The sequence below is a fragment of the Myotis brandtii genome, unplaced genomic scaffold (assembly GCF_000412655.1).
Source record: "Myotis brandtii unplaced genomic scaffold, ASM41265v1 scaffold424, whole genome shotgun sequence".
NCBI classification, from domain to species: domain Eukaryota; kingdom Metazoa; phylum Chordata; class Mammalia; order Chiroptera; family Vespertilionidae; genus Myotis; species Myotis brandtii.
Window position 1 is genome coordinate 2,021,812 of NW_005366245.1, and position 23,146 is coordinate 2,044,957.

A 23,146-nucleotide genomic window follows, 5' to 3' on the forward strand; every position below is an offset into this window, starting at 1 on the left:
CGGCAAGGGGCGGGTCTATCAGTTACTATGGCGCTGCCCGCGAGCCTGCGGGAAGGGGGGGTGGGCTCTGTTACTCACGGATCTGCCGCGGGGATCTCCGAACTTTTGGTGTCCGCAGGTCTGTAGCTGTGGTCGCAGGTCTCTGTCCCCAGTGGCTGCAGGGTCCTGGTATGCGTCTGAGATCAGACTGGGTGGTGCTGAGGCCAGGATCCTAGTCTCAAGCAGCTCTGTTTCCCAAGATGGCGTGGTCGCTGTGCCTGGGCTGGCCGCCTAGGAGTGTCCGCGCCGGGAGCTGGACTCCGCCGCCTAAGACTGCCCGGTTTAGCAGCCCCTTAGAAGACCTGCAGAATCTAGCTGTCCCTAGCTCATACACACACACCACACACGTCCACACACTCCTCTATCACTTCCTTGCACTCTCACACTCTCTCCCTCCCTACCTTCCTGCTGGTCGCCATTTTTTTTTACACTATAATTTTCTTATTCAAACTTTATATCTATGTTAACCTAAAAGTTGCACTTGTTGCACAAAGTAGTTTGGTTATATTTTCTATTTTGAGTCTCTAATCCAGTTTGCTTAAAATAGAAATTTTCTGCTTTTACAGGTTTTTTAAACTATGCCTATAAATACCTGGGTTTGGTGTCATTTGGAGATTGGGGGTAGGGGAAGCATTTTTGGCATTAATTGTATTTCTTTAATGGTTACTGATTTATTAATGATATCCATTTTTTCAAGGCTAAGTTAATAATTTATATTTTGCTAGAAAATTATCCATCTAAAATGTCAAATTTATTGCCAGAATATGATCTTACTACTCTCCTATAAACTTTAAAGTCCCTTTGTATCAGTAGTTTTAATTCCTTTTTATTTCTAATATTGTTGATTTGTACTACCTCTGCTTTTTCTTGCTCTATCTGTGGATGGTGATTTCTCCTACAGCTGTTTGTAGGTGGTTTTGTGCAAGGAACAAATCCTCCTGTGGAAAGGAGATGAGTGAGGGGCATTTGGGAGAGGAGTAAGTAAAAGGTCAAATCACCTGAATGAGGCTGCTACTTCCAGCCGGAAAAGAAGATGCAAATGAACTTAGAAAAGAGGACACCATTTAGCAATTTGAATAAATATCTGGAGAGCAGTCTATTGAAGTGGGCCTCTATAAACTATACTCTATGAATATGGAAAGAATACTACAATACCTTTGTTACCCATCTAACTCCATAATTTATCTTGTATTTTCAGATTCTGATAAATATTTAATATAATGTTACTGACATGAGAATTTGAGACAATATAAATCTATTTATGTAATAGCTATAAGACTCACTTGTGACTGACACTTTGCATAAGCAAAGCAATAGATGAAATTATAGGTGACATTTAGTGTATTGCTACAAAAGGCAATCCAAATAGCTCATTCTTAAACTAATTAAGAAACACATGGATTACCTATAATAGAACTGCTGGGATATGATCAGTTACTGAATGTGGAAAAGGTGAGCGATGTGACAAGGAACTAATACAGAAAAAGGAGGAAATATACACTATGTGTGCAGTATTATGCCAAAAGGGAGGAATTTGTGCCATCATAAAATAAAAGTTGTAGAAATTTTAATACAATAGATCATTCCACAAAAACTTTTAGTAAGATTTATGAAGAGCTAATTTCCAGAGAGAAAAAAAATGAATGCAGATATTTTATAAGAGAACAAGTTGCAGGCAAAGGCAACATAGGACCCCTGTCATGACAGCTCTCTAGTAAAGCAAGTAAAGACATTGCAACTGTGACTTAGATCAAACCTCTAAGACAAACACCAAAATTCCAGACAAAACAGAATCAGCCTATCAGAAGAGAGAAGATAAGAATCCATAACAAGGGGGGAAATTCACAGAACAAACAAGAAAACAGTAGGTATGAAAACAGTTTACAGTATCGGATACATTGGGCATGTATTATTTTAGCACCCAAATATCACTATTTTTATGAAAGATTCTCCTTCACACATGTGGCTCTGGTGTTAGCTGACTAAGTCTGATTCCCACCTACTGGCTACAATGTACAGATTCTATTGAACTGAGCTAATCAGAGCCTATTGAGGAGATTGATCAACATTGTAGTAGACGAGAGTTATTTTCTTTTCTCATTATCAGGCTGTAGGAACAAGAATGAAGTCTTCCCATAGATGGTTCCATTACCGGTGGAGAATGCAGTCTCAGAGAAGAAAGCCACGATGCTGAGAGAAAAAGATTAATGTAGAGAATCCTGACAGTAGTCATTCCCCAGTTATAGTCACCCCTAAAATTAACTACATATCAACCCTTCCTATAGTTTGCTTAAATGAGCCAATAAATTCCTCTTTGTGTTAAAACTATTTCATATTAGTTTTCTGTCTTTATTAGACAAATCTCATGACAAAGAGACCAGATATACATGTCCTAAAAAAAAAAATACAAGAAACTTTAAAAAAAGAAAAAGGAAGTCATTCTAAACAAGGAGTATTTAGGAAGCTGGATAGGACTAAAAATTAAGAAAAAAATGTTTCTTCTTAAATGTAATGTGCTATTATTTCCCAGTTTTCATAAGGGGCATAAAAATTATGGTTATCAGACAGGTAGGGGTGTATTAGAAGTCCCAGGGGCCAGACTGAACACTGAAGTAGGATTCTCCACATGGTTGAACATGGCAGCAAGATGGAAAAGATTTATGCTTCCTCCAGTGGCTGATCTTGCTGAAGAATTCCTGTTTCCTAGTCATCAAAGTGTCTGTTGGAGGTTTGTCAGTCATGTCTGAACTGACAGCACCACAACAAACTTCTTTCCCAACCTCTTTTGCAGTCAGATGGAAAATTGGAAAATTCTACCTTTAGTGGAATATAGTATCTCAACCACACCATAGTTGGGTAACCCGTGACAGCATTTTCAACATCCACAGTACACAAATCCTAATGGCCCTGAGTGATTGATATTTAACATTTAATGAGCAACTACACTGGGTCAGGTACTAAAATAGGATATCCCTTACACTGTAATAGCAATAAAAATAACAACCTAAATAATTATAACTAAAAGAGTGGTGATGTACGTATGATGTGGTAGGCATTTTGCTAAGCATTATCTCATGTAATCCTTACAGCACCATGAGGTAGGAACTATAATTATCTGCACATCACAGCTGAGGCTCAGTGAGGTTAAGTAATTTGCCAAAGGTCACATGGTTAATTGGTAGAAGAATGAAACTGAAACCGAGGCTGCTTGTTATGGCTGAATTGTGTTTCCCCAAAAAAAGTATATACTGGTATAAGTCGTAACCCAGAATATGGCCTTCTCTGAAATACAGTTGTTGCAGATAGTAGATAAGATAAGGTCATGTTAGAGTAGGTGGCCCCTAACCCAATGTGACTGATGTCATTATAAGATGGCCCTGGAGACAGAGAGACACAGGAAGAATGCATGTGACAGTGAAGGCAGAAGCTGGAGTAATGCCGCTGCAAACCACAGATACCAAAAATTGCAGGCAAAGCACCAGCAGCTGGGAACAGGCAGAGGACGATTCTTTTACAGGTTTCAGGAGCATAGCTCAGCTGACACCTAGTCTTCAGGCTTCTAGCCTCCAGACTGTCAGACAATCAATTCATGTTGTTTTCAACTACCCAGCTTGTGGTACATCGTTACAGCAGCCTAAAAAACTAATATAATACCTAACTCCAAAGCCTTCAGAGTGCCATGTTTTTGTTGTTGTTTTTTTAAATATATTTTATTGATTTTTTTACAGAGAGGAAGGGGGAGGGACAGAGAGTTAGAAACATCGATGAGCGAGAAACACCGATCAGGTGCCTCCTGCACACCCCCCACTGGGGTTGTGCCCGCAACCAAGGTACATGCCCTTGACCGGAATCGAACGTGGGACCCTTGAATCCGCAGGCCGACGCTCTATCCACTGAGTCAAACCGGTTAGGGCAAGAGTGCCATGTTTTATTACCACATGAGCTTGAAATCTTTCCTGGGTGATAGAAGAAACATTTAACTACATCTAAAATAGATATAATTTTTAGTTTTATTAAATTCTAGTTACACGAAGATTCATTCAGATAAATCTTTTTTTTTTTAAATCAGAAGTCCTATTTTCTGCCTCAGCAATGGTAAAAATCATTTTTGTAGTTATTTTTAGATATTTTTAAAAATAGCTTAACTGTATTCTTTTAAATTACTAAAATGGCCCACATCTATCCTGAAGGGATTTTCATTTTCAAAAAAAGGAGTCTTTGTATTTTGTGGGTGGCTGCTAGACTGTTTTATTTGAATTACCACACTCTAAGAACTCATCTAGAAGATATAGACAAGTTTACACAAAACACAGACCTTGTGCAGCCAGCATTTTACCAGAGAACAGACGTGGCTTTTCTTTGCAAAAGAAAGAAGTGGTAGAGAGAATATAGACTTGGAGGAGAGAGACTAGAAAGGCATAGTTAAGATATATTGTCATGGAAGTGATAAAGAAAGAAATGAACAAAAGGGGAAAAGCAAGGAGAGCTGAGCAGAGGAAGAAAAATGAGCCTGAAGACAGGAGAGGAGGCAGATGTGACAATCTGGGAGGGGGAGGGGAAGGAGGGAGGGGCAAAGGGGAGGCAGGGGGAGGGAGAGAAATGTGCTGCATACATGTGAAGGTGTGAAGTGTTACTTTTCTGTTTATCAATATGCACAGCAGACATTTTCTTCAGGGTTCCGGTGCCATCTTAAATACTACAATGAAATGAGACACAGTTCATGACACTTTCTCATAATGATAAGTATGCAGCCAAAAAAACCAGAGGAGGAAAATACTCTTATAAACTGTCTTTTTTTTTTTTTAATCTTGGCAAAGTCTTTTATCTGAAACAATAGAGCAGTGTGCATTCCTATCACTTTATTTTGAAGAGTCCCTTTCAACAGCCGCCACGTCACATGCAGTACTTGATTCCCATCAAAGGCCAAGCTTCCTAGTGCCAAGAGCCAAGTGTGCTGCGGTCTGATCTTTGAGAAATATTTCTGGGTAGTAAAGATCAAGGGCCATACATGTGGAGGCGCATATTGTCACCATTCTATCTTTGTGAGGATATGATATTTATTAGAAGCAGGGCTTTCCCAGTAAAAGGCACAGTGACAGCAGCCTTATATACAAAAGTAGCATTTCAATGTAGTATATTTTAATTTATAAATACATTTACTACTTATATATATTTAAAATTTTAAATCCCATGAAATGTCTCAGGGTTGAAAGTAAAAATCATTTGTTAATATAATCAAACCAGGAAAAGCATCATGAAAAAGCAAAAAGAAAGTTGGCAACATTATAGTTGCAGATTCTAAACAAGGTGTCTATTTTGCAGAATAACCATGCTGTCAGGTTAGAGCAGGTGAGCATTTCAAAATCCATGGGTAAAGAGAGAGTATCTCAGAGAGAGTACCGGTGTTCTTCAGGTACTACTTCAACTTTCGGTGCTGGGAAATGTTTCTGTATTTAATACATTGATAATTGTGTCCTCTTTCTGTTACACATTGCATATGCTTTTAAGTGGATGCATGTCTTTTTATAATCTAGACATCCCTTTCTCTTGTACTTTTGGGTGTTTTGTTTTTTTTTATTAAGAAATTTCCAGTTAGGACAATGTACAGATCAAAGCAGGATTTTATAAACGAAAAAAAATAATTATATACCTAGAGTTCTCTAAAACTTCAGACAGGAGTGACCACTCATTGCAACAGCAGATGGGAGGAAGGGTTCATGAAAGGCTAGAAGTGGAGCCAGGCATGGCAAGACTCAGACAAGAAGAGAGGATGGAATTGCATGCAGGGAAAGGCCTAAAGAAAGGCGGAATGGTGGAAGATGAGAGGGGGGCAGTAGAAAAGGCAGCCAATGGGGAAGAACATATAGAGAAATAAGGTCAACTGGGTCAGTTCTGACTGCAAAGTCCCAGCAAGAGAAGGCCAATGCAAACTAGTGGAAGGGGGAGACATGAAGAAAGCAGTGGACAGTAAGACTGAACTGGCACCAACATGAAAGATGGACTTAATTGCAGCAAAGGCCAAACACAAATAGGTGAAACTGTTGCACAAAACAGCAATGATGCAGGTATCAAACGGAAGGGGCCTGCGGAAGGGAGACGGCAGTGAGAGTGGAAGAAGGACTATTACACAAAATGAACTATCAGAGCCTGGAGACAGGTCCTCTAGGGTCAGCATTGTGTTTGTCTTGGGGAGGCAGTGGCAGATCCAGATCAATTTAAGCCATATGTTTCTGGGTCTTATTTTGCTTTTTACTTCTTTGTTTAGTGGGGCCGTCCGTTAAGAGGTGATAATGGGAGATAGTCATAGTGGCTAAGGCAGTGGAAGGGCAGTTCCTGGGTTCAGTCAAGGGCGCAAACTAAGTGGGAAGCGCTCTTCAATTGAATCCCTTGAAAATGCTCCTCAATTTTTCATGGCTTTAAATATTGAGACCTTGAGTCATTACCATGGACAGATGGAAAGAGAATAAAAGAATGACAAGGCTTTTTAGGCTTCTAGGTGTTTCTTATTTAAAGCCATGTGAGTACCTGTTAATGATAGTATTGTTATCTTCTGAACAACTCTAAAGCAGAGCATTTCATTAAGTCTAAACATGAGCTTTGATTATAAAAATATAGTCTTGATTATAAAAGCTTGAAATTTTCATAGGTAAACTGAATGTATAACTCTAACCAATAATTGATGACTTTTTAATCTAATCAACTTAGAAGGATATCCATTTTAACAATGCTGTCATTACCAAATATATATGTTGATATATTCTTTCAAATATTGGTATGTGCTCTTACTCTAAAATAATAGATCTTATTTTAGTTAGGAGTCATTCTGAGCAAGATGTAGTTAAGTAGTGACTTCCGTTTTCTTAAAAATGTGGCTACATGCTTATTAGATATAGATAGTTGCTTTTAAAAAATAATAAAAAGACCATGGTAGGGTGTGGACTTTCTAGTAAATACTTTTAAACTTAGGGTACATAATACTCACTTGGAAAATGATTTAGAATGTAGATTCCAGAGCCCAATTCCAAAGATTCTAATTCTTCTCTAGAGAAAGACTCCCTTGGCTCTCTTTACTCTCTGTGGCCAAATGTAGATTCAAGAGCCCAATTCCAAAGATTCTAATTCTTCTCTAGAGGAGAAAGACTCCCTTGGCTCTCTTTACTCTCTGTGGCCACAACAGCATATCAGGCCTGTGAATTTCCCCACTTGAGGAAGAGTGTTCTCACTCCCTGGGCAGTTCAGCATGAGACTCAGCCCAGAAATGAGGCAGAGAATTAATTTGTTCTAGGGCTTTCTTCCTTTTCCCATTAGTAAAACCAAAAACTTCAGAATACCAAAGTAAGCATGTCATAGAGAAAATAACAATGCAAGCCATTTGAGCTGCTTTCTGCCTAGCATTGTATTAAAGCAGCAAGGTTATGTCTGCAAACTTGAGTGAGGCCTGGCCCAGCTCATAGGATACAAGTCACATCAAATTTGGTATTGAGAGCCAAGCCAGGTATTAAAGTTGGCCATTATTTTACTGTGTCCTTAATTCCCCCTGTGGTAGGTGTCTGGAGGAGACTCAAGATGTTAGTCACCTTTGACACATTAACACTGATTCTGCGCAAGTAAGTATTTTGTTTCCTCACAAAAATCTCCTTGTTCCTGTCACCAAAGAAAAGAAAATAAACTAATAGCTTGCCTCATGGCTTGTGCATTTATTTTACTTGGAGAAAAGAACGGCACACTTTTCTTTAATCAACTTAAGAGAAAAAGGAACTCAACCATAACTGCCTCTTGGTTCATTTAGAGTAGAAATTAAAAAGATGAAGAAGGGAACTGAATGCTGGCAGGACCGAAGAGTATGGCAAAACTGTGGTGTGTTCAGAGACAGCTACAGCAGTATAACTACAAAAACAGAGACACTGAGTTTCATTTTATAATTTAACATAAAGGAACCGGCTTTGCAAATATACATTTTTAATGTTGACGATTAACAACAGTAGAAAACAGGATAACAATACATTTTGCACTTATATAGTTATCACAAAGTGACTTCTCCAATTAGTCTTTATAAAATCTCTGAGAAGTATGGTTATCACAAAGTGACTTCTCTTCTCCAATTAGTCTTTATAAAATCTCTGAGAAGTATTCTTTTTCAGAATTTAATACTCAGAGAAGTATTTTCCCAATGTTGCACACATGACTGACAGAGTTGAAACATGAAACCATATTTTTAGGCTTCACAAAAGCACATGATTTAATACCCTGATTGGGCTACTCACAAATGCATGGGGCAGGGTAAGACTTAGTCACTGACATCTGTGACTAATACACTCGGTTGAGTAGGGTCTTTCCAACCCCCTTCTCCTTAACCTTCTTCCATTAAATAGTCACCAAGTTTAGTCATTCAAACCCTCTCATAATTCTTGATTCTATTCCTTCCACTTCACCAGCAGTGTCCAAATTCATCCTAAACTCCTGGACATTTACCAAACATCTCCTAATATTCTCATCACACCATTGTTTCTTTGTATATGGCTTTCCCCTTGCCTGAAATTGCTTCCTTCCTTTCTTATCCACTTGTTAACTTCAGAAAATGACTTCCTTCTTTGACTATCCATAAATTTCCTATTCATCTTTCAATATTTGTTAGTAGGATCTTTCCCAGGAAGGATATACTTTCACCAAAAGACATTTGGGTAATATCAATTTCCCAAAACTTTTTAAATTCGTGACCAAAATATGGTGCTAATAATGACTATAGCTAGGAATATGGAAAACTCCCATGAAAATGTGGCATAACCCATGAACCACGGAGCACCTAAGGCTGAGCTTCTTTATTATTACAATTGAATATACCCTAGGTCTTGAGTGTTTGTCTTCACATTGTTGCACGGTCATCTTAATTAATATGTTGTTGAAGTTTATCCTTGTGATTAAAACCTGTCCGATATGACATGACATACACTTGTGGTCAAAAGGTGATCAATAAATCATGCAAAAGATTATAATCTTGTCAAAAGCCAGAAGGGAAATAGACTTCTCCAAGGAAGGAGTTCTTTACTTTAGGTTTTAAAAAGTAAACAAATAAACATTCCCACCATACCAAGGATTCCCATGCACAAATCAGCAATGACTGTGATGGACCTATTCCTGCTCTGATGGCCCTGTCTCATGGTGATACTCTCAAGCTGTTACTGTTTCACCACTGCTAAGCCAGAAAGGCACATGCAACCCAAAGCTCTCTTAGATTTCTGCAGACAAAGGATAGCAATATCAATAACTTTCTTATTAAACCTCAGTAAATAAACACCTGAGGCATCTTCCTTTTCATGGTTCCCAGGAACTCTAAACAAGCAGAAGCCAAAAAGTTACAAAAATGTTGGCATTTGTATAAAAGAAAGAACTTTGGAAGCACTGAGTATGACTAATAGGGGAAAATGTATTCATTGAAAGAAAAATTTCACTATGCTATGTAAGATAACAGATCAAAATCTCACAACAAGAATAACAGTAGTCTGACTACTTCATACATTCCCTAGGGTTTGGAAGTGACCAAATCAAAATGAGATACAAACCTACTATATACAATCAGTGGTACTATTGAAAGATTAAAATTTTCTTTCTCTATCCAAGGGAAATAATGCTGGCCCTCATAAATTACAGGGAAGGAGAGAAGTCCGGGCACTAAATTACTATCATACCTCTATCTAGGCATCAGAAATGCTTGCCACACCTATTGTGTTACACAGTACTAAATTCTTACACATTGTTAAAAATTGACATCCTAATAGAAGTTAATTTGTCCTCATAGCTGAGAAATCATTGTTACCAACAATAAGTCTTTTCTGGACTTAACTTTAGCTTGATTTGGGCTCCTCCTCCTCTCTTTAGCTTTTCCTATCCACCCTCACCCTGCTGTTCCAGTTCCCTTCCCTCTTACTGGAACCCAGGAATAAAGCAGGGAAAAGAGACTGTTACACAGTGTAGTTAAAGGTCTCATCTTCCAGAGGGACAAAATGGCTTGTCAGGTTGGAGTAGCTATTTTTGGCCTCAGTTACTCCTTATCTTGGGGCTTTTATAAAATTTTATGCTTTTGTACCCAGTTACAGAAACTTAAAAGAAGACTATTTACTGATATTATACTTCATATGTGAGGGACAAATCAATAATAAAGATATTAAGATAGTAAGAAATATATAGTAATGTCATATCATTTATTCTTTAAAGATACCTCCTCTTTCACTTCATCCTACTAAGGGACTGAAGATGTCTAGTCTTGACTCCTCGTAATGCATAACTATCCTACTCTTTATGGTGATTGTATATCTCAAATATCCATGCATCTAGTAATCTACAAAATGCAGGTATGATGAGGGGAGACCCAATAAGAGGCAGGATGCACAAGTAATAACTGTAACAGCAATAACATTTAGTGAGTGCTTACTATGTGCAAGGAATGCTTCTAAGCACTGTATATATCTAGTAGCTCATTTAAAATTCACAACAACCATGTAAAGGAGTCCTATTTTTGTTCTCATTTTCCAGAAAAAGAAACTAAGGTAAATAGAGATTAAGTAGCTTGACCAAGAACCACATAGCTGATGAAGTAAGGATTAGAACCCAAGTGATCGACCCAGAGCCTGTGTGCTCTGAGCTGCTGTAATATGCAGATTCCCAAAGAAGGGAGAGAATTCCCAAAGAAGGCAGATGAAGAAGGTACTACTCTATATGGAGGAAATGTAAAAGTTCCACATTCTTAAAGAAAATGGAACAAACATTTCTATGAATAGTAGAAAAAGAACATTATTTGTGCTGTCAATCCCACCTAAAGTTATGTGGATTTTTTAAAAGGGTGGGTCTAGGATTGGGGTTGAGAAAAGCCTAAATATCAGGTATTAGCTGGGATTTGGTGGTATATCAGCCTTTTAAGGTTGAGATAAGTAACAAATGACCAAACTTTTAGGACTTCTGAATTTTATTTGTTTGGAGTCTTCTTTTGTTTTTTTGTTTTTGCCTTTCTATCAAATGAAAGTTTTGATACATACGTATAATGACAAAAGGTATGTGCAACAGAAAAATGTTTCTCTTGTCTCTTTCAATATCTCTTATGCAGATTATAGGAACTATAGAATGCATTCAGTGATGTTAGAAATAGGGAATGAGGCTATAAAATTGTACAACTCCACCTTTACAACCTGAAGCTAATTCAACTCTCACCAGCGGTTCTCAACCTATGGGTCATGACCCCTTTGGCGGGCGAACGACCCTTTCACAGGGGTCGCCTAAGACCATCCTGCATATCAGATATTTACATTACGATTCATAACAGTAGCAACATTCCATTTATTAAATAGCAACGAAAATAATTTTATGGTTGTGTCACAACATGAGGAACTATATTTAAAGGGCCAGAAGGTTGAGAACCACTGGTAGACAAAGGAAGAGAATGTGGAGTTGGGGACATTGTGAAAGAACCAGGACAATGAGGATAAGAGTTAAAGAAAGAGGCTTGAAATAGCACAACAACTAAACTATTATTTGTACTATTTCCTAACCAAATTCTAGCAAAAGCTGTAAAAACTTATCAAAAATTTCACATAGGATGATATACAGTTTCCATGGGGCTTTACATTTTCCTAATTGTGGGCATATTTGCCCAAATTCCACAAGAACCTGAAAATATATTAGAAATAGGAGGCTTCCTTTTCATGTTGGTAGCAATACAGATATAGAAATTAGTGTATAAAAAAATCACCTTGTGTCCTAACCGGTTTGGCTCAGTGGATAGAGTGTCGGCCTGCAGACTGAAGGGTCCCAGGTTCAATTCCGGTCAAGGGCATATACCTTGGTTTTGGGCACATCCCCAGTAGGGGGTGTGCAGGAGGCAGCTGATCGATGTTTCTCTCTCATCAATATTTCGCTCTCATCAATGTCTCTAACTCTCTATCCCTCACCCTTCCTCTCTGTAAAAAAATGAATAAAATATATATTTTTAAAAATACACTTTGTAGGTTACTTGTTTAAGTATGTAAACATTCAAATCAAAATGACATCTACATAGCTTTCTATGTAGGCCATTGTGTTTTGACTCCATACTTTAAGGCTAAAGAAAAAAATAACTTTACACAAATATTGTCCTCTAGTTAGCAAATTTGTTTTTCATAGAGATAAGGGTTAACAACTCTGAAAGTCTTTGAAGTGTACTGAAGTCTTGAGGAAATAAGTAAATATATCATAAGAGAAAGGTGCTAAATTATTTTGTGAATGAGGGCAGCTAACAACCAGATCTTGGTTTCTAAACATCATTTTTCAATAAAACAATTGCTGATTAGAAGGCTGGATCAGAAAAAGCATAAGATGAGCCTGAAGCATCTTCTGGAGCATCTCCAGAAAATATGAAGTGTTCTAAAAATGAGGGTGAATGAGGAAAGGAAACAGGTATCAACGTGAAGACTGGCCATATGACCAAATCTGGACAATTTGAGCAACAAAAAAATACCAGTTGCAATGTACTATAACTCACATATTAAAATAAATATCCATGAGTCCATACTGATATACATAAATAACTGAGTAAGTATATAAGTGAAGGAGAAGGGAAAGCTCATTCTTACCAAAGAATTTTAACTAACAAATGTTGAAGGAATCCTATATCATAAAAAGGCTAATATGCAAATTGTCCCCTCAGGAATTCAACCAACCGGGAGTTTGACCACTTGCTATAATGTTCGACCACTTGCTATATATCAGGTTCTGACCTATACATACATACATATGATAAAGTTTAATTTATAAATTAGACACAATAAGAGATTAACAACAACAATAAAATAGAACAATTTTAATAATATACTGGAATAAAGTTATGTAAATGTGGTCTCCCTCTCTGATAACCTATCTAATAATGGCAACAGCTACTAAGTGACTTTGTGGATAGCATATATAGCATGGATACACTGGACAAAGGGGTGATTCAAGTCCTGGGCAGGATGGAGTAGGGTGGTGTGAGATTTCAAAGGGGGCAGTGCGGAACAAAGGAAGGACCCAGTCGGCAGCCAGGGGAAGGAAGGCCTTGATCGGCCCTGATCACCGGCCAGGTCTAGGGACCTTACCCATGCATGAATTTCATGCACCAGGCCTCTAGTGATAAAATAGAAAATCACTATTTGAAAAACACCACAATGACAGCTGTTTCAAACAGGGAAATTTGTGGTTGAAAGTAGAATGAAAAACTGGTCATTTACACAGTTTCAAAGTATCCCCCCACAAGATGCTTAGTAATTGCATAAATGAAACTAGCACCTTAACAGTGGAGAAAACTGGCAGGCCTGAATTGAGGAATAGAAGTTGACATATTAGTAGACTCCTTGATATCACATGCTTCCTGACATGAACTGAGAGGGCATAGCATCATTCCACATTACTCTTGCCAAAATGCATAACCTGAACTTAATCATCAGAAAAACCAAAGTGAGAGACATTCTTCAAAATCAAAGTGGTCACTACTCTTCAAAAGTGTCAAAATTATGTAAGACAAAGAAATATTGTGGAACTATCCCAGATTGGAGGAAATAAATAGATAAGACAACTAAAAATACGTGTGATTCCTGTTTGTATCCAGAAAAAGAACATTGGTGGTTTAATTGATGAAACTTGAATAATATCTATAGATTGCTTAACATTATATCAAAGTTAATTTCCTGGATTTGATAACTTTAACATGCTAACATTTAAAAAAAGGTTACATGGACATTCTTCATGCTACTTTTGCAAATTTTATATTTCTGAATTTATTTCAAAATAAAGTTAAAAATAAAATATAAATTTTAAAATGGCCTATGATATTAAATGGTGTCCTTTTTTTTAATAGTAATTCTCATTAACAATAACTAACATTTGTACCATGATGCATTTTATGCTACATTATCTCATTTGACCATTATCCCCATTTTATAAAATATTTTAAGTGACTTGTCACCACTAGTGAATATCAGAACTGACTCTCAAATCAGGAGTGTTTTGAACCACAGACCAATTTAACATTTGCTGAATCAGCTGCTATTTGGTTTTACATTTATACAAAAGCTTTATGATGATGGAAATAGAAAGGGAGAGTTAATAATAATAGGTATAGAGTAGTTCCCCTTTATCCTCAGGGGATATGTTCCAAGATGCCTAGTGGATGCCTGAAACTGCAGATAGTACTGAATCATATATATATATCAGGTTCTGACCTATACATACATACATATGATAAAGTTTAATTTATAAATTAGACACAATAAGAGATTAACAACAATAAAATAGAAAAATTTTAATAATATACTGGAATAAAGTTATGTAAATATGGTCTCCCTCTCTGATAACCTATCTAATAATGGCGACAGCTAAGTGACTTTGTGGATAGCATATATAGCATGGACATGCTGGAAAAAGGGGCGATTCAAGTCCTGGGCAGGATGGAGTAGGGTGGTGTGAGATTTCAAAACACCACTCAGAACAGCACGCAACTTAAAACTTATAAGTTATTTCTGGAATTTTCCATTTAATATTTTCAGACTATGGTTGACCATGGGTAACTAACCTTGAACAGCTAAATCACTGATAAGGAGGGATTACTGTACAACAGTTTGTTGAAGCAGTTGAGATAGTTAAAGTGGATTATTTAGTGCATGGTTTTGTTCCATGTGAACAAAAACAGCAAGCAATGCAGTATATCCTGGAAGTGCCTAACTGAAGAAGAGAGCAAAAAAACACCCTAAGCAATAGTAATATGAAGGACTATGGGAAGAAAATAGGAAACTAATATGACAGGTTTTAGGTTGAAAAAGGAGATGAAGCAACAAAAAGAAAAAAATGGAAAAGAAAAGAAAGAAAAAAGTGGTTAGAGAAAAAAAAAAAAAAAGCAAGAAATGGAAAAGAAAAGAAAGAAAAAAGTGGTTAGAGAAAGGATAGAAGCAAGACATTGTCCTTTAAAGAGGGAAGGACCTATAATTTTGAATTAGAACAAAAGTGAGTGGGCTGTTGGTGTGGTGGCTAATTCAGAGCTGTCACCTGCTCAATAGAGTTTCAAATTTATTAGAATTCGAACATGAAGCAGCTGAACCTTATACAGGAATTTAAGGTTAATTCTACTGAGTTGTCATTATAGGCTCCCAGAAGCATTGGGGACTGTCATCACAGGACAAAGTTTTTGGTCTTCTGGTTGACAGTGTGCTCTGGCCAGTGCCTCTCATGAACCAAGAAGCAAGTGTAGATTCATGGCAAAAATCTAGATGAAAAACACTGGTTCCAAGAGCCCACTCAGCAAGTACCCAATCGAATCCACTCCAATCTCTCTTGGGACCCCTGCCCAAGAGGGTGTGAACAGACTCCAGGAGTCCTGGTGATGCTGAGATAACAGTTAAGCTGAAACAAAGCCCACTGACTTAATACAAACAAGTGCAAAAGTCACACAAGTGGCAGTAAACTGCAGAAACAACCAGTTTCCATTACTTATTTTTGTTGTCAAATTTGAATCTCATATTTAAAGTCAAACAAAAAATTATCAGAAAAGATGAGAGAGAACAAAACTTTTTTTCTTAAAGTCTCACACTAAGTGGAAGAAACGTACCAAACTAGTCATCAGCAAACTAAAAAATAAACCATTATAAATTAAAAACTCATTAATTATGAAAAAGTTATCAAATTAAAATTAGTCTAAGAAAGCATTGTTTTATGTGATAAATTGCAAGACATTTAATATCCTAATTTAGTCAAAAGTTTGACAAGAATAGAGCAAGATAATAGGATAATAGATCAACCCAGAATATAAAGTTTTGTACTAATACTTATAAATACAACTCACTGATAAAAAAAGTCAGCCATGCTTGAATACCAGAAAAATGTTAAACTAAACAAATCTATTAATAAAAGGCATATTGGAGTCTGCAGAAGGAAGCACTTGTGTTGAACTACAAACAAAGATTTTAAAAATCTGATATCCAACATTATATCAGATGGTCTCAATAGGGAAATAATTCATTAATAAAATATACAATAATAAAGACTCCTTATTGTTGACACTATTACAGATGAGAGCTTTTATGAAATCATGCCACACAAGTTCTGTCTTGAATTTTTTTTTTCAAATAAGTTATCAAATACTAGTTTGTGACCACTTATCTGCCATAAACAAAAAGTACTATACTCATAGACCTGCAGAGGTAAATGAATCATTCTAATAGGAGCTGGGGCTGCCAGATTAATTAATAACTTTGCAAAAGCAGCCAGACAATCATTCTATGACTGAATTGTTTATCACAGTTTTTAACAGTAAAAAAATAATGGTCGTTCCCTGCCTCTGATTAAAATCAAATACAGGATCAAAATCAGTAGCTCAGAAAGCAGGTAGACTGGCAGGTGGACTGGTTCCTGTATGAATGCATTCTGAAGAGAATTCTCTGGAAACCTAACAATGGAATAACAGGAAGTTGCAAGGTAAAGACACTATCAACTCCAGAAAAAAACAAAACAAACAAACAAACAAAAACAACAGTTAATACCTTTGTTTCAAATCAAAGGTCTGAGTTAAGATGAAACTAGCAGGCCAGAAGCCTTCCCTGCCTGCTCCCAAGTCTGTAAACTCGGTCCTAATGATTCTCGTTATAATTTATGAGTCAACATTGGTATCAGGAATCAATCTGGAATCTCTTAAGCAGGCACAGGATCTGTTCCCTGACAACCTTGACAAGCTGCAACACCAGCTCTAATTCTCACTAGCAATTTCAGTGCACTCTAATTCTCACTAGCAATTTCAGTGCACTCCACCTTAACATCACACAAGTATTTATTTATTTTCATTATCTCTTCCTCCCTCCCCCTCTCTCTGACACCCCCCTCTCTTTCTCCAACCCTTTCTCTCCCTACTCTCTCCATGCCCAATCCCTCCAGACTCATGGTAATATGACCTTTACATATCATTTATTCATTCTGAATTATTTTAGCATTTCACATTACTAATGCAGCTCATAAGTGATATTGCTTGGCATTTCCACAAAATAGTACAATATAATTTTATGTTACTTAATGGCTCTTTCTAAGACATTAAGAAAAATCTTTATTAAATCATACAAACAGAAAACAGCAGCAGCAAAAAAAAAAATACACCACTATTATCACTACTATGCATTTGTTCAGAGTATTTCTACTAAACAAACAAAAACAAACCCTCACAAGCCTCCAGTGTCCTCTTCTTGCTTGAAAATAAAGAGATGGGAAGCAGAGGCCCAGATGTGACACCACTGAGCGGCACACAAAGATCTCAGGGAGTCCAAGCAGTTAGCATTCTCTCTATAGAACCCTCGTATTCTGAGATCACATCCCACACTTCAGAACTGCCTGCACAGGTATGTGGAGCAGCATGCTCTGGCTTCCCGTAGCTCAGTGGCACACAGGTCTCACCTTGCTCCTGATGAAGAGTCGCCTCCACCAGCTGAGCCATGTGCTCTATTTGTCCTCCCCCGTTTCCAAAAGGAGGCCCTCAGAGCCCTGCAGCCCCAGTCCTGGGCTCAGACCAGGGAAGCTAAGGATACTCCCTGGAATGTTCCACAAATTAAACAGTAGAGGATGGGACCGCAAACAGAGAGATAATAAAAGCACCGCACAGAAAGAATTCTCGATTCTCAGCCTTACACGGCAGCTATGGTGAGCTGGAGCTGCTCTCCCCTCCTCCATTCTCTCTCTCACCTTTAATGATTATTTGACTCAAGGCAGAGCTGTAATCTCTTTAGAGATTAACCAGTTTTTTTTAAATTTTTGTTTTTATTTTCTACATGAAATCTCTTAACTGTTAAAGACCATCGGGCTTGCTTACCTCTTTGTTTTTCAGGAATATGAACAGGAATAAGAGAACAATGTATAATTATAGTGTAGTTTGAAGACTAATTTGAATGAAAATCTATAGCACATTGACAACATTCACATTAAATGAGTTCAACACAATTAATATTACAAGAGAATAGCTTAAAATGTACCAAAAAACAGAAAGTGTTACAAGTTACACCTTGATTTTACTCTGGCATATTTTTCAGTTGCCTTCAGAGTTAATCCAGGCTCAGTAAAAATGCTTTTTAAAATGTTAATTACAGATTCACTCGCTCTACTCTCAGCCATAATTCCTTCCTTACCCAAACGATAGAACACAAAAAATCATGACTCTTTTTCAAGTTTGCCAGATGGTACTTAACTAATACCCTTCAAGTTGCAGACCACAGGAAGTAATTCATTATATGCATTGGATTCCTTATGCTAGCATTTGGTTTTAATTTTATTTTTTAAATTGTTTTATTTTTTTAATTTTCTAGTTTTAATTTTTAATTGGCTTTCAATTTTTTTTAGCTTTGTAATCTTCAATTTAATTAATTTTTAAAATATTTTTATTTTTAAATTGGGTTTAATTTAGCATCTGGGTTTGATTTTGGTTTAATTGTCTCAGAGAAAGGTAAACAGGGAAAAATCAATCACAGAAAATCTGTGTTCTGGGCTAATCACCTAAATCACTTTGGACTCATTTTCCATATTAAAAGATTGAGGTAAGATGGTTATACCTATTTTCTAAGTGGACTTTTGTTCTGGGGTCTAATAAATTCATTCCAAGGGGAATGTAGCATGTAACCTCCAATTTGTTAATTGTGGAGGCCTTCCACAGGTAATAAACATGGAAGAATACCCAAAACATGTTCTTAATTCTGTAATTTCAACCTTCTCCTGAAATCTAAATTTGTACCAAATGTATAGGAAAAGAAAAGTTACACAGGATTTCAATATCACCTCCTTTTCCTTCAGAGGTAGTTAAGGCCCAGATTCAACCAAGAAAGGAGCAGTAGGGGTTCCCTTTCACTCCTGGAAAATACAAGTTGGCTTTGGTTTGTTAGACAATTTTATCCATTCACCTTCTATACTCACACTATCTAAAAGCTGAATATAAGCAGTTATAAATACACACATTAACTAACCAAAAACTTGGCAAATACACAGTGAAAGATGAGAGAAAAGTAATTTAAGGAACTGATCCTATGATTTACTAAGTGATTCTAAACAAAATTCATCTCCAATTTGAAAACATTACCTGGGTTCTTGAGACAGCCCTAGATGAGTCACTCTTGCTGACTGGGCTCTACTCTTACCTGACCCAGAACATATAAGGCCAAGCCAAGTGCAGAAGGAGGCCAGAGGGGGAACAGGAAATGCTCCTATCACTCATAATCATGCATAGAGCTAGCTGTTAAGCAAGTGGTAGTTCTTATAGAGAATCAAATCTATGCATTTAATGCCTTAATCGTGGTATTTATTTGAGCACAAGAAATGTCTAGTTACGTTGAATGGAAACTTCTGTAAGCCATTTCATGTAAAATACGGTGGTCATCAGGAAACTAGTAACTTCATACTCAAAAGAACTATTTCTAGTATGCCTTCAAGTTATATTTGCACACTGTACTAACAGAGCTGAGATTTTGACTGCTTTTCTTACTGCTTAGTCAATATATAGTGCAGGGAGCTAGAGGCTGTTCTCTCCCATGCATCATAAACACCAGTTGTCATCTAAGAATAGATATTGTTTGCATTTGTGTTACTGAAACAGCAGAAAGTATAAGACTTCACTTCTAATTTCCCACAGAACTACAAAAAATGGAGTCGAAACTCTGTCCTTTAACTTCATTAGCTAGTTTCTCAATGGGGATGTGCGTGGCATTTGGGGAGAGAAAATTCTTTGTAGAGAGGGACTGTCACACACATTGCACTAATGCACCCCTGGGCACTAAATGCTAGTAGCTTCATCCAGTCATTATGATGACCAAAAACATCCTCAGGAACTTTCAAATGCCTCCTAATGAGTGGTCTACCCATGGCCCAAACCCACAGCTGATGAAAACTAGTCCATTGGCAAATGAAACGTGTCAAGGAAAGGAAAGAACTTTTTCATGCAATCTATATGGCTTCCAGATCCTCTTTCCTCTCTCAAGTCATACATCCATTTTTTGAGCCCTGTCAATGTATACACATAGCCACATTTCTATTAAAATTGCCCCACAAGAACACACTACCATTTAGCAACAGAGGCTTTTTCAAGACTGGAACAATCTTAGGAAGGATCTACTCCAACCTCCTTATTTTACAGATAAGGAGCTTAACGTCCAGAAAAACTAAGTGATTTGCCTGAGTTCAGATGCTAATTAATACCAGAAGTAAAATCAGAGCACACGCCCTCCTCACTGTTTTCCCTTTCCACTCTTCTCCAATCATAGAATGCAATGTAGAGAAAGATCTTTCAAACCATATCTCAAGCTACTGACTAAATAAGAAATTCTGCACGTAGTGAGCCAGCAAGTAGACTTTCTTACCTTGAAACACTTTTTTCCTGACACTGTCATCCTGAAAAATATTTTCACATACCACTAAGAAAAGTTCATGCATACCTACTGAAAAGCTGCTTTTTAGAAATCCAAGTGAATAGTATTTTTAATGGAAAAGAACGTTTTCAATTCTTCTCTAGTGAATCTGGATGCTATATTTTCAAAAGGATACTGAATTTATTTGGGTGACATTTGATTAATAAAATTACATAAGTTACAGGTATACAATTCTATAATACATCATCTGCATAATATATTGTATGTTCACCACCCCAAGTCGTCTCCTTCCATCACCATTTATTTCCCCTTTATCGTTTTCTATCTTCCTTCTCCCCTACCTTCTCCTCTGGTAATCACCATACTGTTGTCTATGTCTATGAGTTGTTTTTTTGCTTAATCCATCACCTTTTTTACCAAGTCCCCAACCCCCAGCCCTCTGATAGCTGTCAGTCTGTTCTCTTTATCTATGTCTGTTTCTATTTTTTTTGTTAGTTTATTTTGTTCAATGGATTCCAGATATAAGTGAAATCATGTGGTACTTGTCTTTCTCTAACTAGCTTATTTCACTTAGTATAATATTCTCCAGGCCCATCAAAGAAGATACTTTTAAGTCTTAAAATAAACACACCCTCCAACCAAAACATCAATTACAGCACTAAATTACATTAAAAACAATAATGAACAAAGGCTAGTCAATGCAATAGTGCCTTTTTTCTCTTTAAAGTAATGGTATACAACCAATAAATATCAAACACATTCCCTGGTTTAAAATTCATGTCACTTCCATTTTTACCAAAATATTTTTTATCATCAGTATTAGTTGCACATTCATTAGATTGCAATATCATCTTGTCTGTATGTGCTTTTCAAAATAAATATCTCAATTAGTAAAATATTGAGTGCAGTTTTTTAATGACTTCTTGATTTAATTTCTAACTTTACAGCTGCTGAGGCATCTGGACTTATATCATTGAAATGTTTCAAATTGAACACAACTTAGATATTCAAGGCTCAGGACTACTCACAAAGAATGTTAAGTTTTTATCTTGTAGCTCTAGAAGAAAGCACAGGATCTAACTACTCAGTGGCCTCCTACCTATAAACTAATTGATGTCTGGGGGGCTTACCCACCTGCACTATGAGCAGGCAGCATAGAAAAATAGGGGAAACAGTTACACAAAACCAAAGTTACACAACACAGGATAGCATTCTGTGGAGAAATAATTTTTTTAGTCAGTCCAGTACATCATGTACTTTTAACCACTCACAAGTAATGTAATAGACCCTTACCTAATTTTTTCCTGATTTCCAAACGCCACTTTTGAATATGTAATTGTCCTCAATCACCTGGAGGCCTTGTTAAAATGCAAATGGCTGGCCTTGATGGGTCTTGGTAATGTGCCTTTCTAACAAGTTCATAGGTGAGAATAATGCTACTGGTTCTGGGACCACACCTCTAAAACTGCTACTTTAAAGCATTTTGAAAAGTACTTTTTTTTACAGCTATCAATATCAGAAGTACATTTTTCATTTTTACCCAGTGCGCACATGCACACACATACACACGGAAATTAAAACATTTGAAACAATTCTTACTTTTACTACATGTAATGAACCCTGATTTTTTCTATTGTATTCCAGCCTCATTTATTCCTTTTTACTTAGAAACATTGATCATGAGCCACTAATTTGATTTCATGACTACTGATAGACCAAGATGTACAGCTTGAAAAATACTGCTCAGTACTCCCATGTTCATCGTTTAATTTAATAATAGTAACTGTTTAAATACCAGGTGCCAGCTAACCTTCCAGTCTGTACATGCATTGCTCACTTCATAAATTAAAAACTCATAATAACCCTATGAAGTATGTTTTATTAAATGCCCATGTTCACAGAGAGAAAATGTGTGGATCAAGGTTAACGCAACTTGTCCAAGTTCACAATGTTTGTGCATATCAGAGCCTGGTTGGAACATAGGTCTAATTCCAAAACATAATGGTAAAGATTGCTCCCTTGAAATGAAATATATTACTTTTGAATCCCAGATCTACCATTTAGTGGCTGTGTGGTTTTGGTACGTTACCAAGCCTCTCCAAGTTTCAGTTTTCCCACCTCTTAAAGAGAGATAATAATAGAGCCTGCTTATGTGGGAGTTGTGAGGATTATAGAAGATAACCCATGACAAGTGCTTGGCATAACTAGCACATTGTAAGGCCTTAATGATTGTTATTTATCATTAGAAAGAAACTGAATTATTAATGGCCATGTCATTCACTGCCTCCCTTATCTTGGCTTCTAGTTCCCATTGATGTCTCTGGGTTTGCCTTTTCTTCTGCTTCCCTGGCTTCTAACATGTTATCCTATGACCCTGCCTCTGCCATTCTCTCATCCATCCTCCTCTTGCAGCTCTATCTGCTGTGCAGGAGTGCTTGTGGCCTCCACCCATCTCAAGGCACCAAAGACAAGGTTCTCCCATGGAACCTGCCAAGTTAAATTTAACACCATAGGTACATAAAATGGTCTCCATGATGGAAGTATGAGTTGTTATCAAAAAGTGAAGGTTCTAATCAGCAAAACAAAAAACGCAAGAAGGCTGGAGACTGGTATCCCCCAGATGCATTTATATAAATTTATCAACATTGCACTTGACCATTTTACAATAACAAACCATCATGAAATACCAAAATCAAAATGGAACTCTGAAGGCAATACTAACATAGCTAAAG

The 23,146-nt window shown here is 37.0% G+C and overlaps 1 protein-coding gene across 3 annotated transcripts in view; it reads right to left on the bottom strand.

Moving 5' to 3' along the window:
• Positions 1–23,146, bottom strand: part of ARHGAP24 (Rho GTPase activating protein 24) — a 523,018-nt gene that overhangs the window by 439,024 nt on the left and 60,848 nt on the right. Inside the window, exon 1 of one of the 3 annotated variants that reach the window (XM_014545976.1) lies at positions 22,708–22,797. The exons of the other annotated variants lie outside the window; for them this stretch is intronic. Coding sequence (XP_014401462.1) covers positions 22,708–22,774 — 67 coding nt within the window. The 5' untranslated portion in view covers positions 22,775–22,797. Of the gene's footprint in view, positions 1–22,707; positions 22,798–23,146 lie in introns of those variants that run through there. 3 annotated transcript variants of the gene reach the window in all.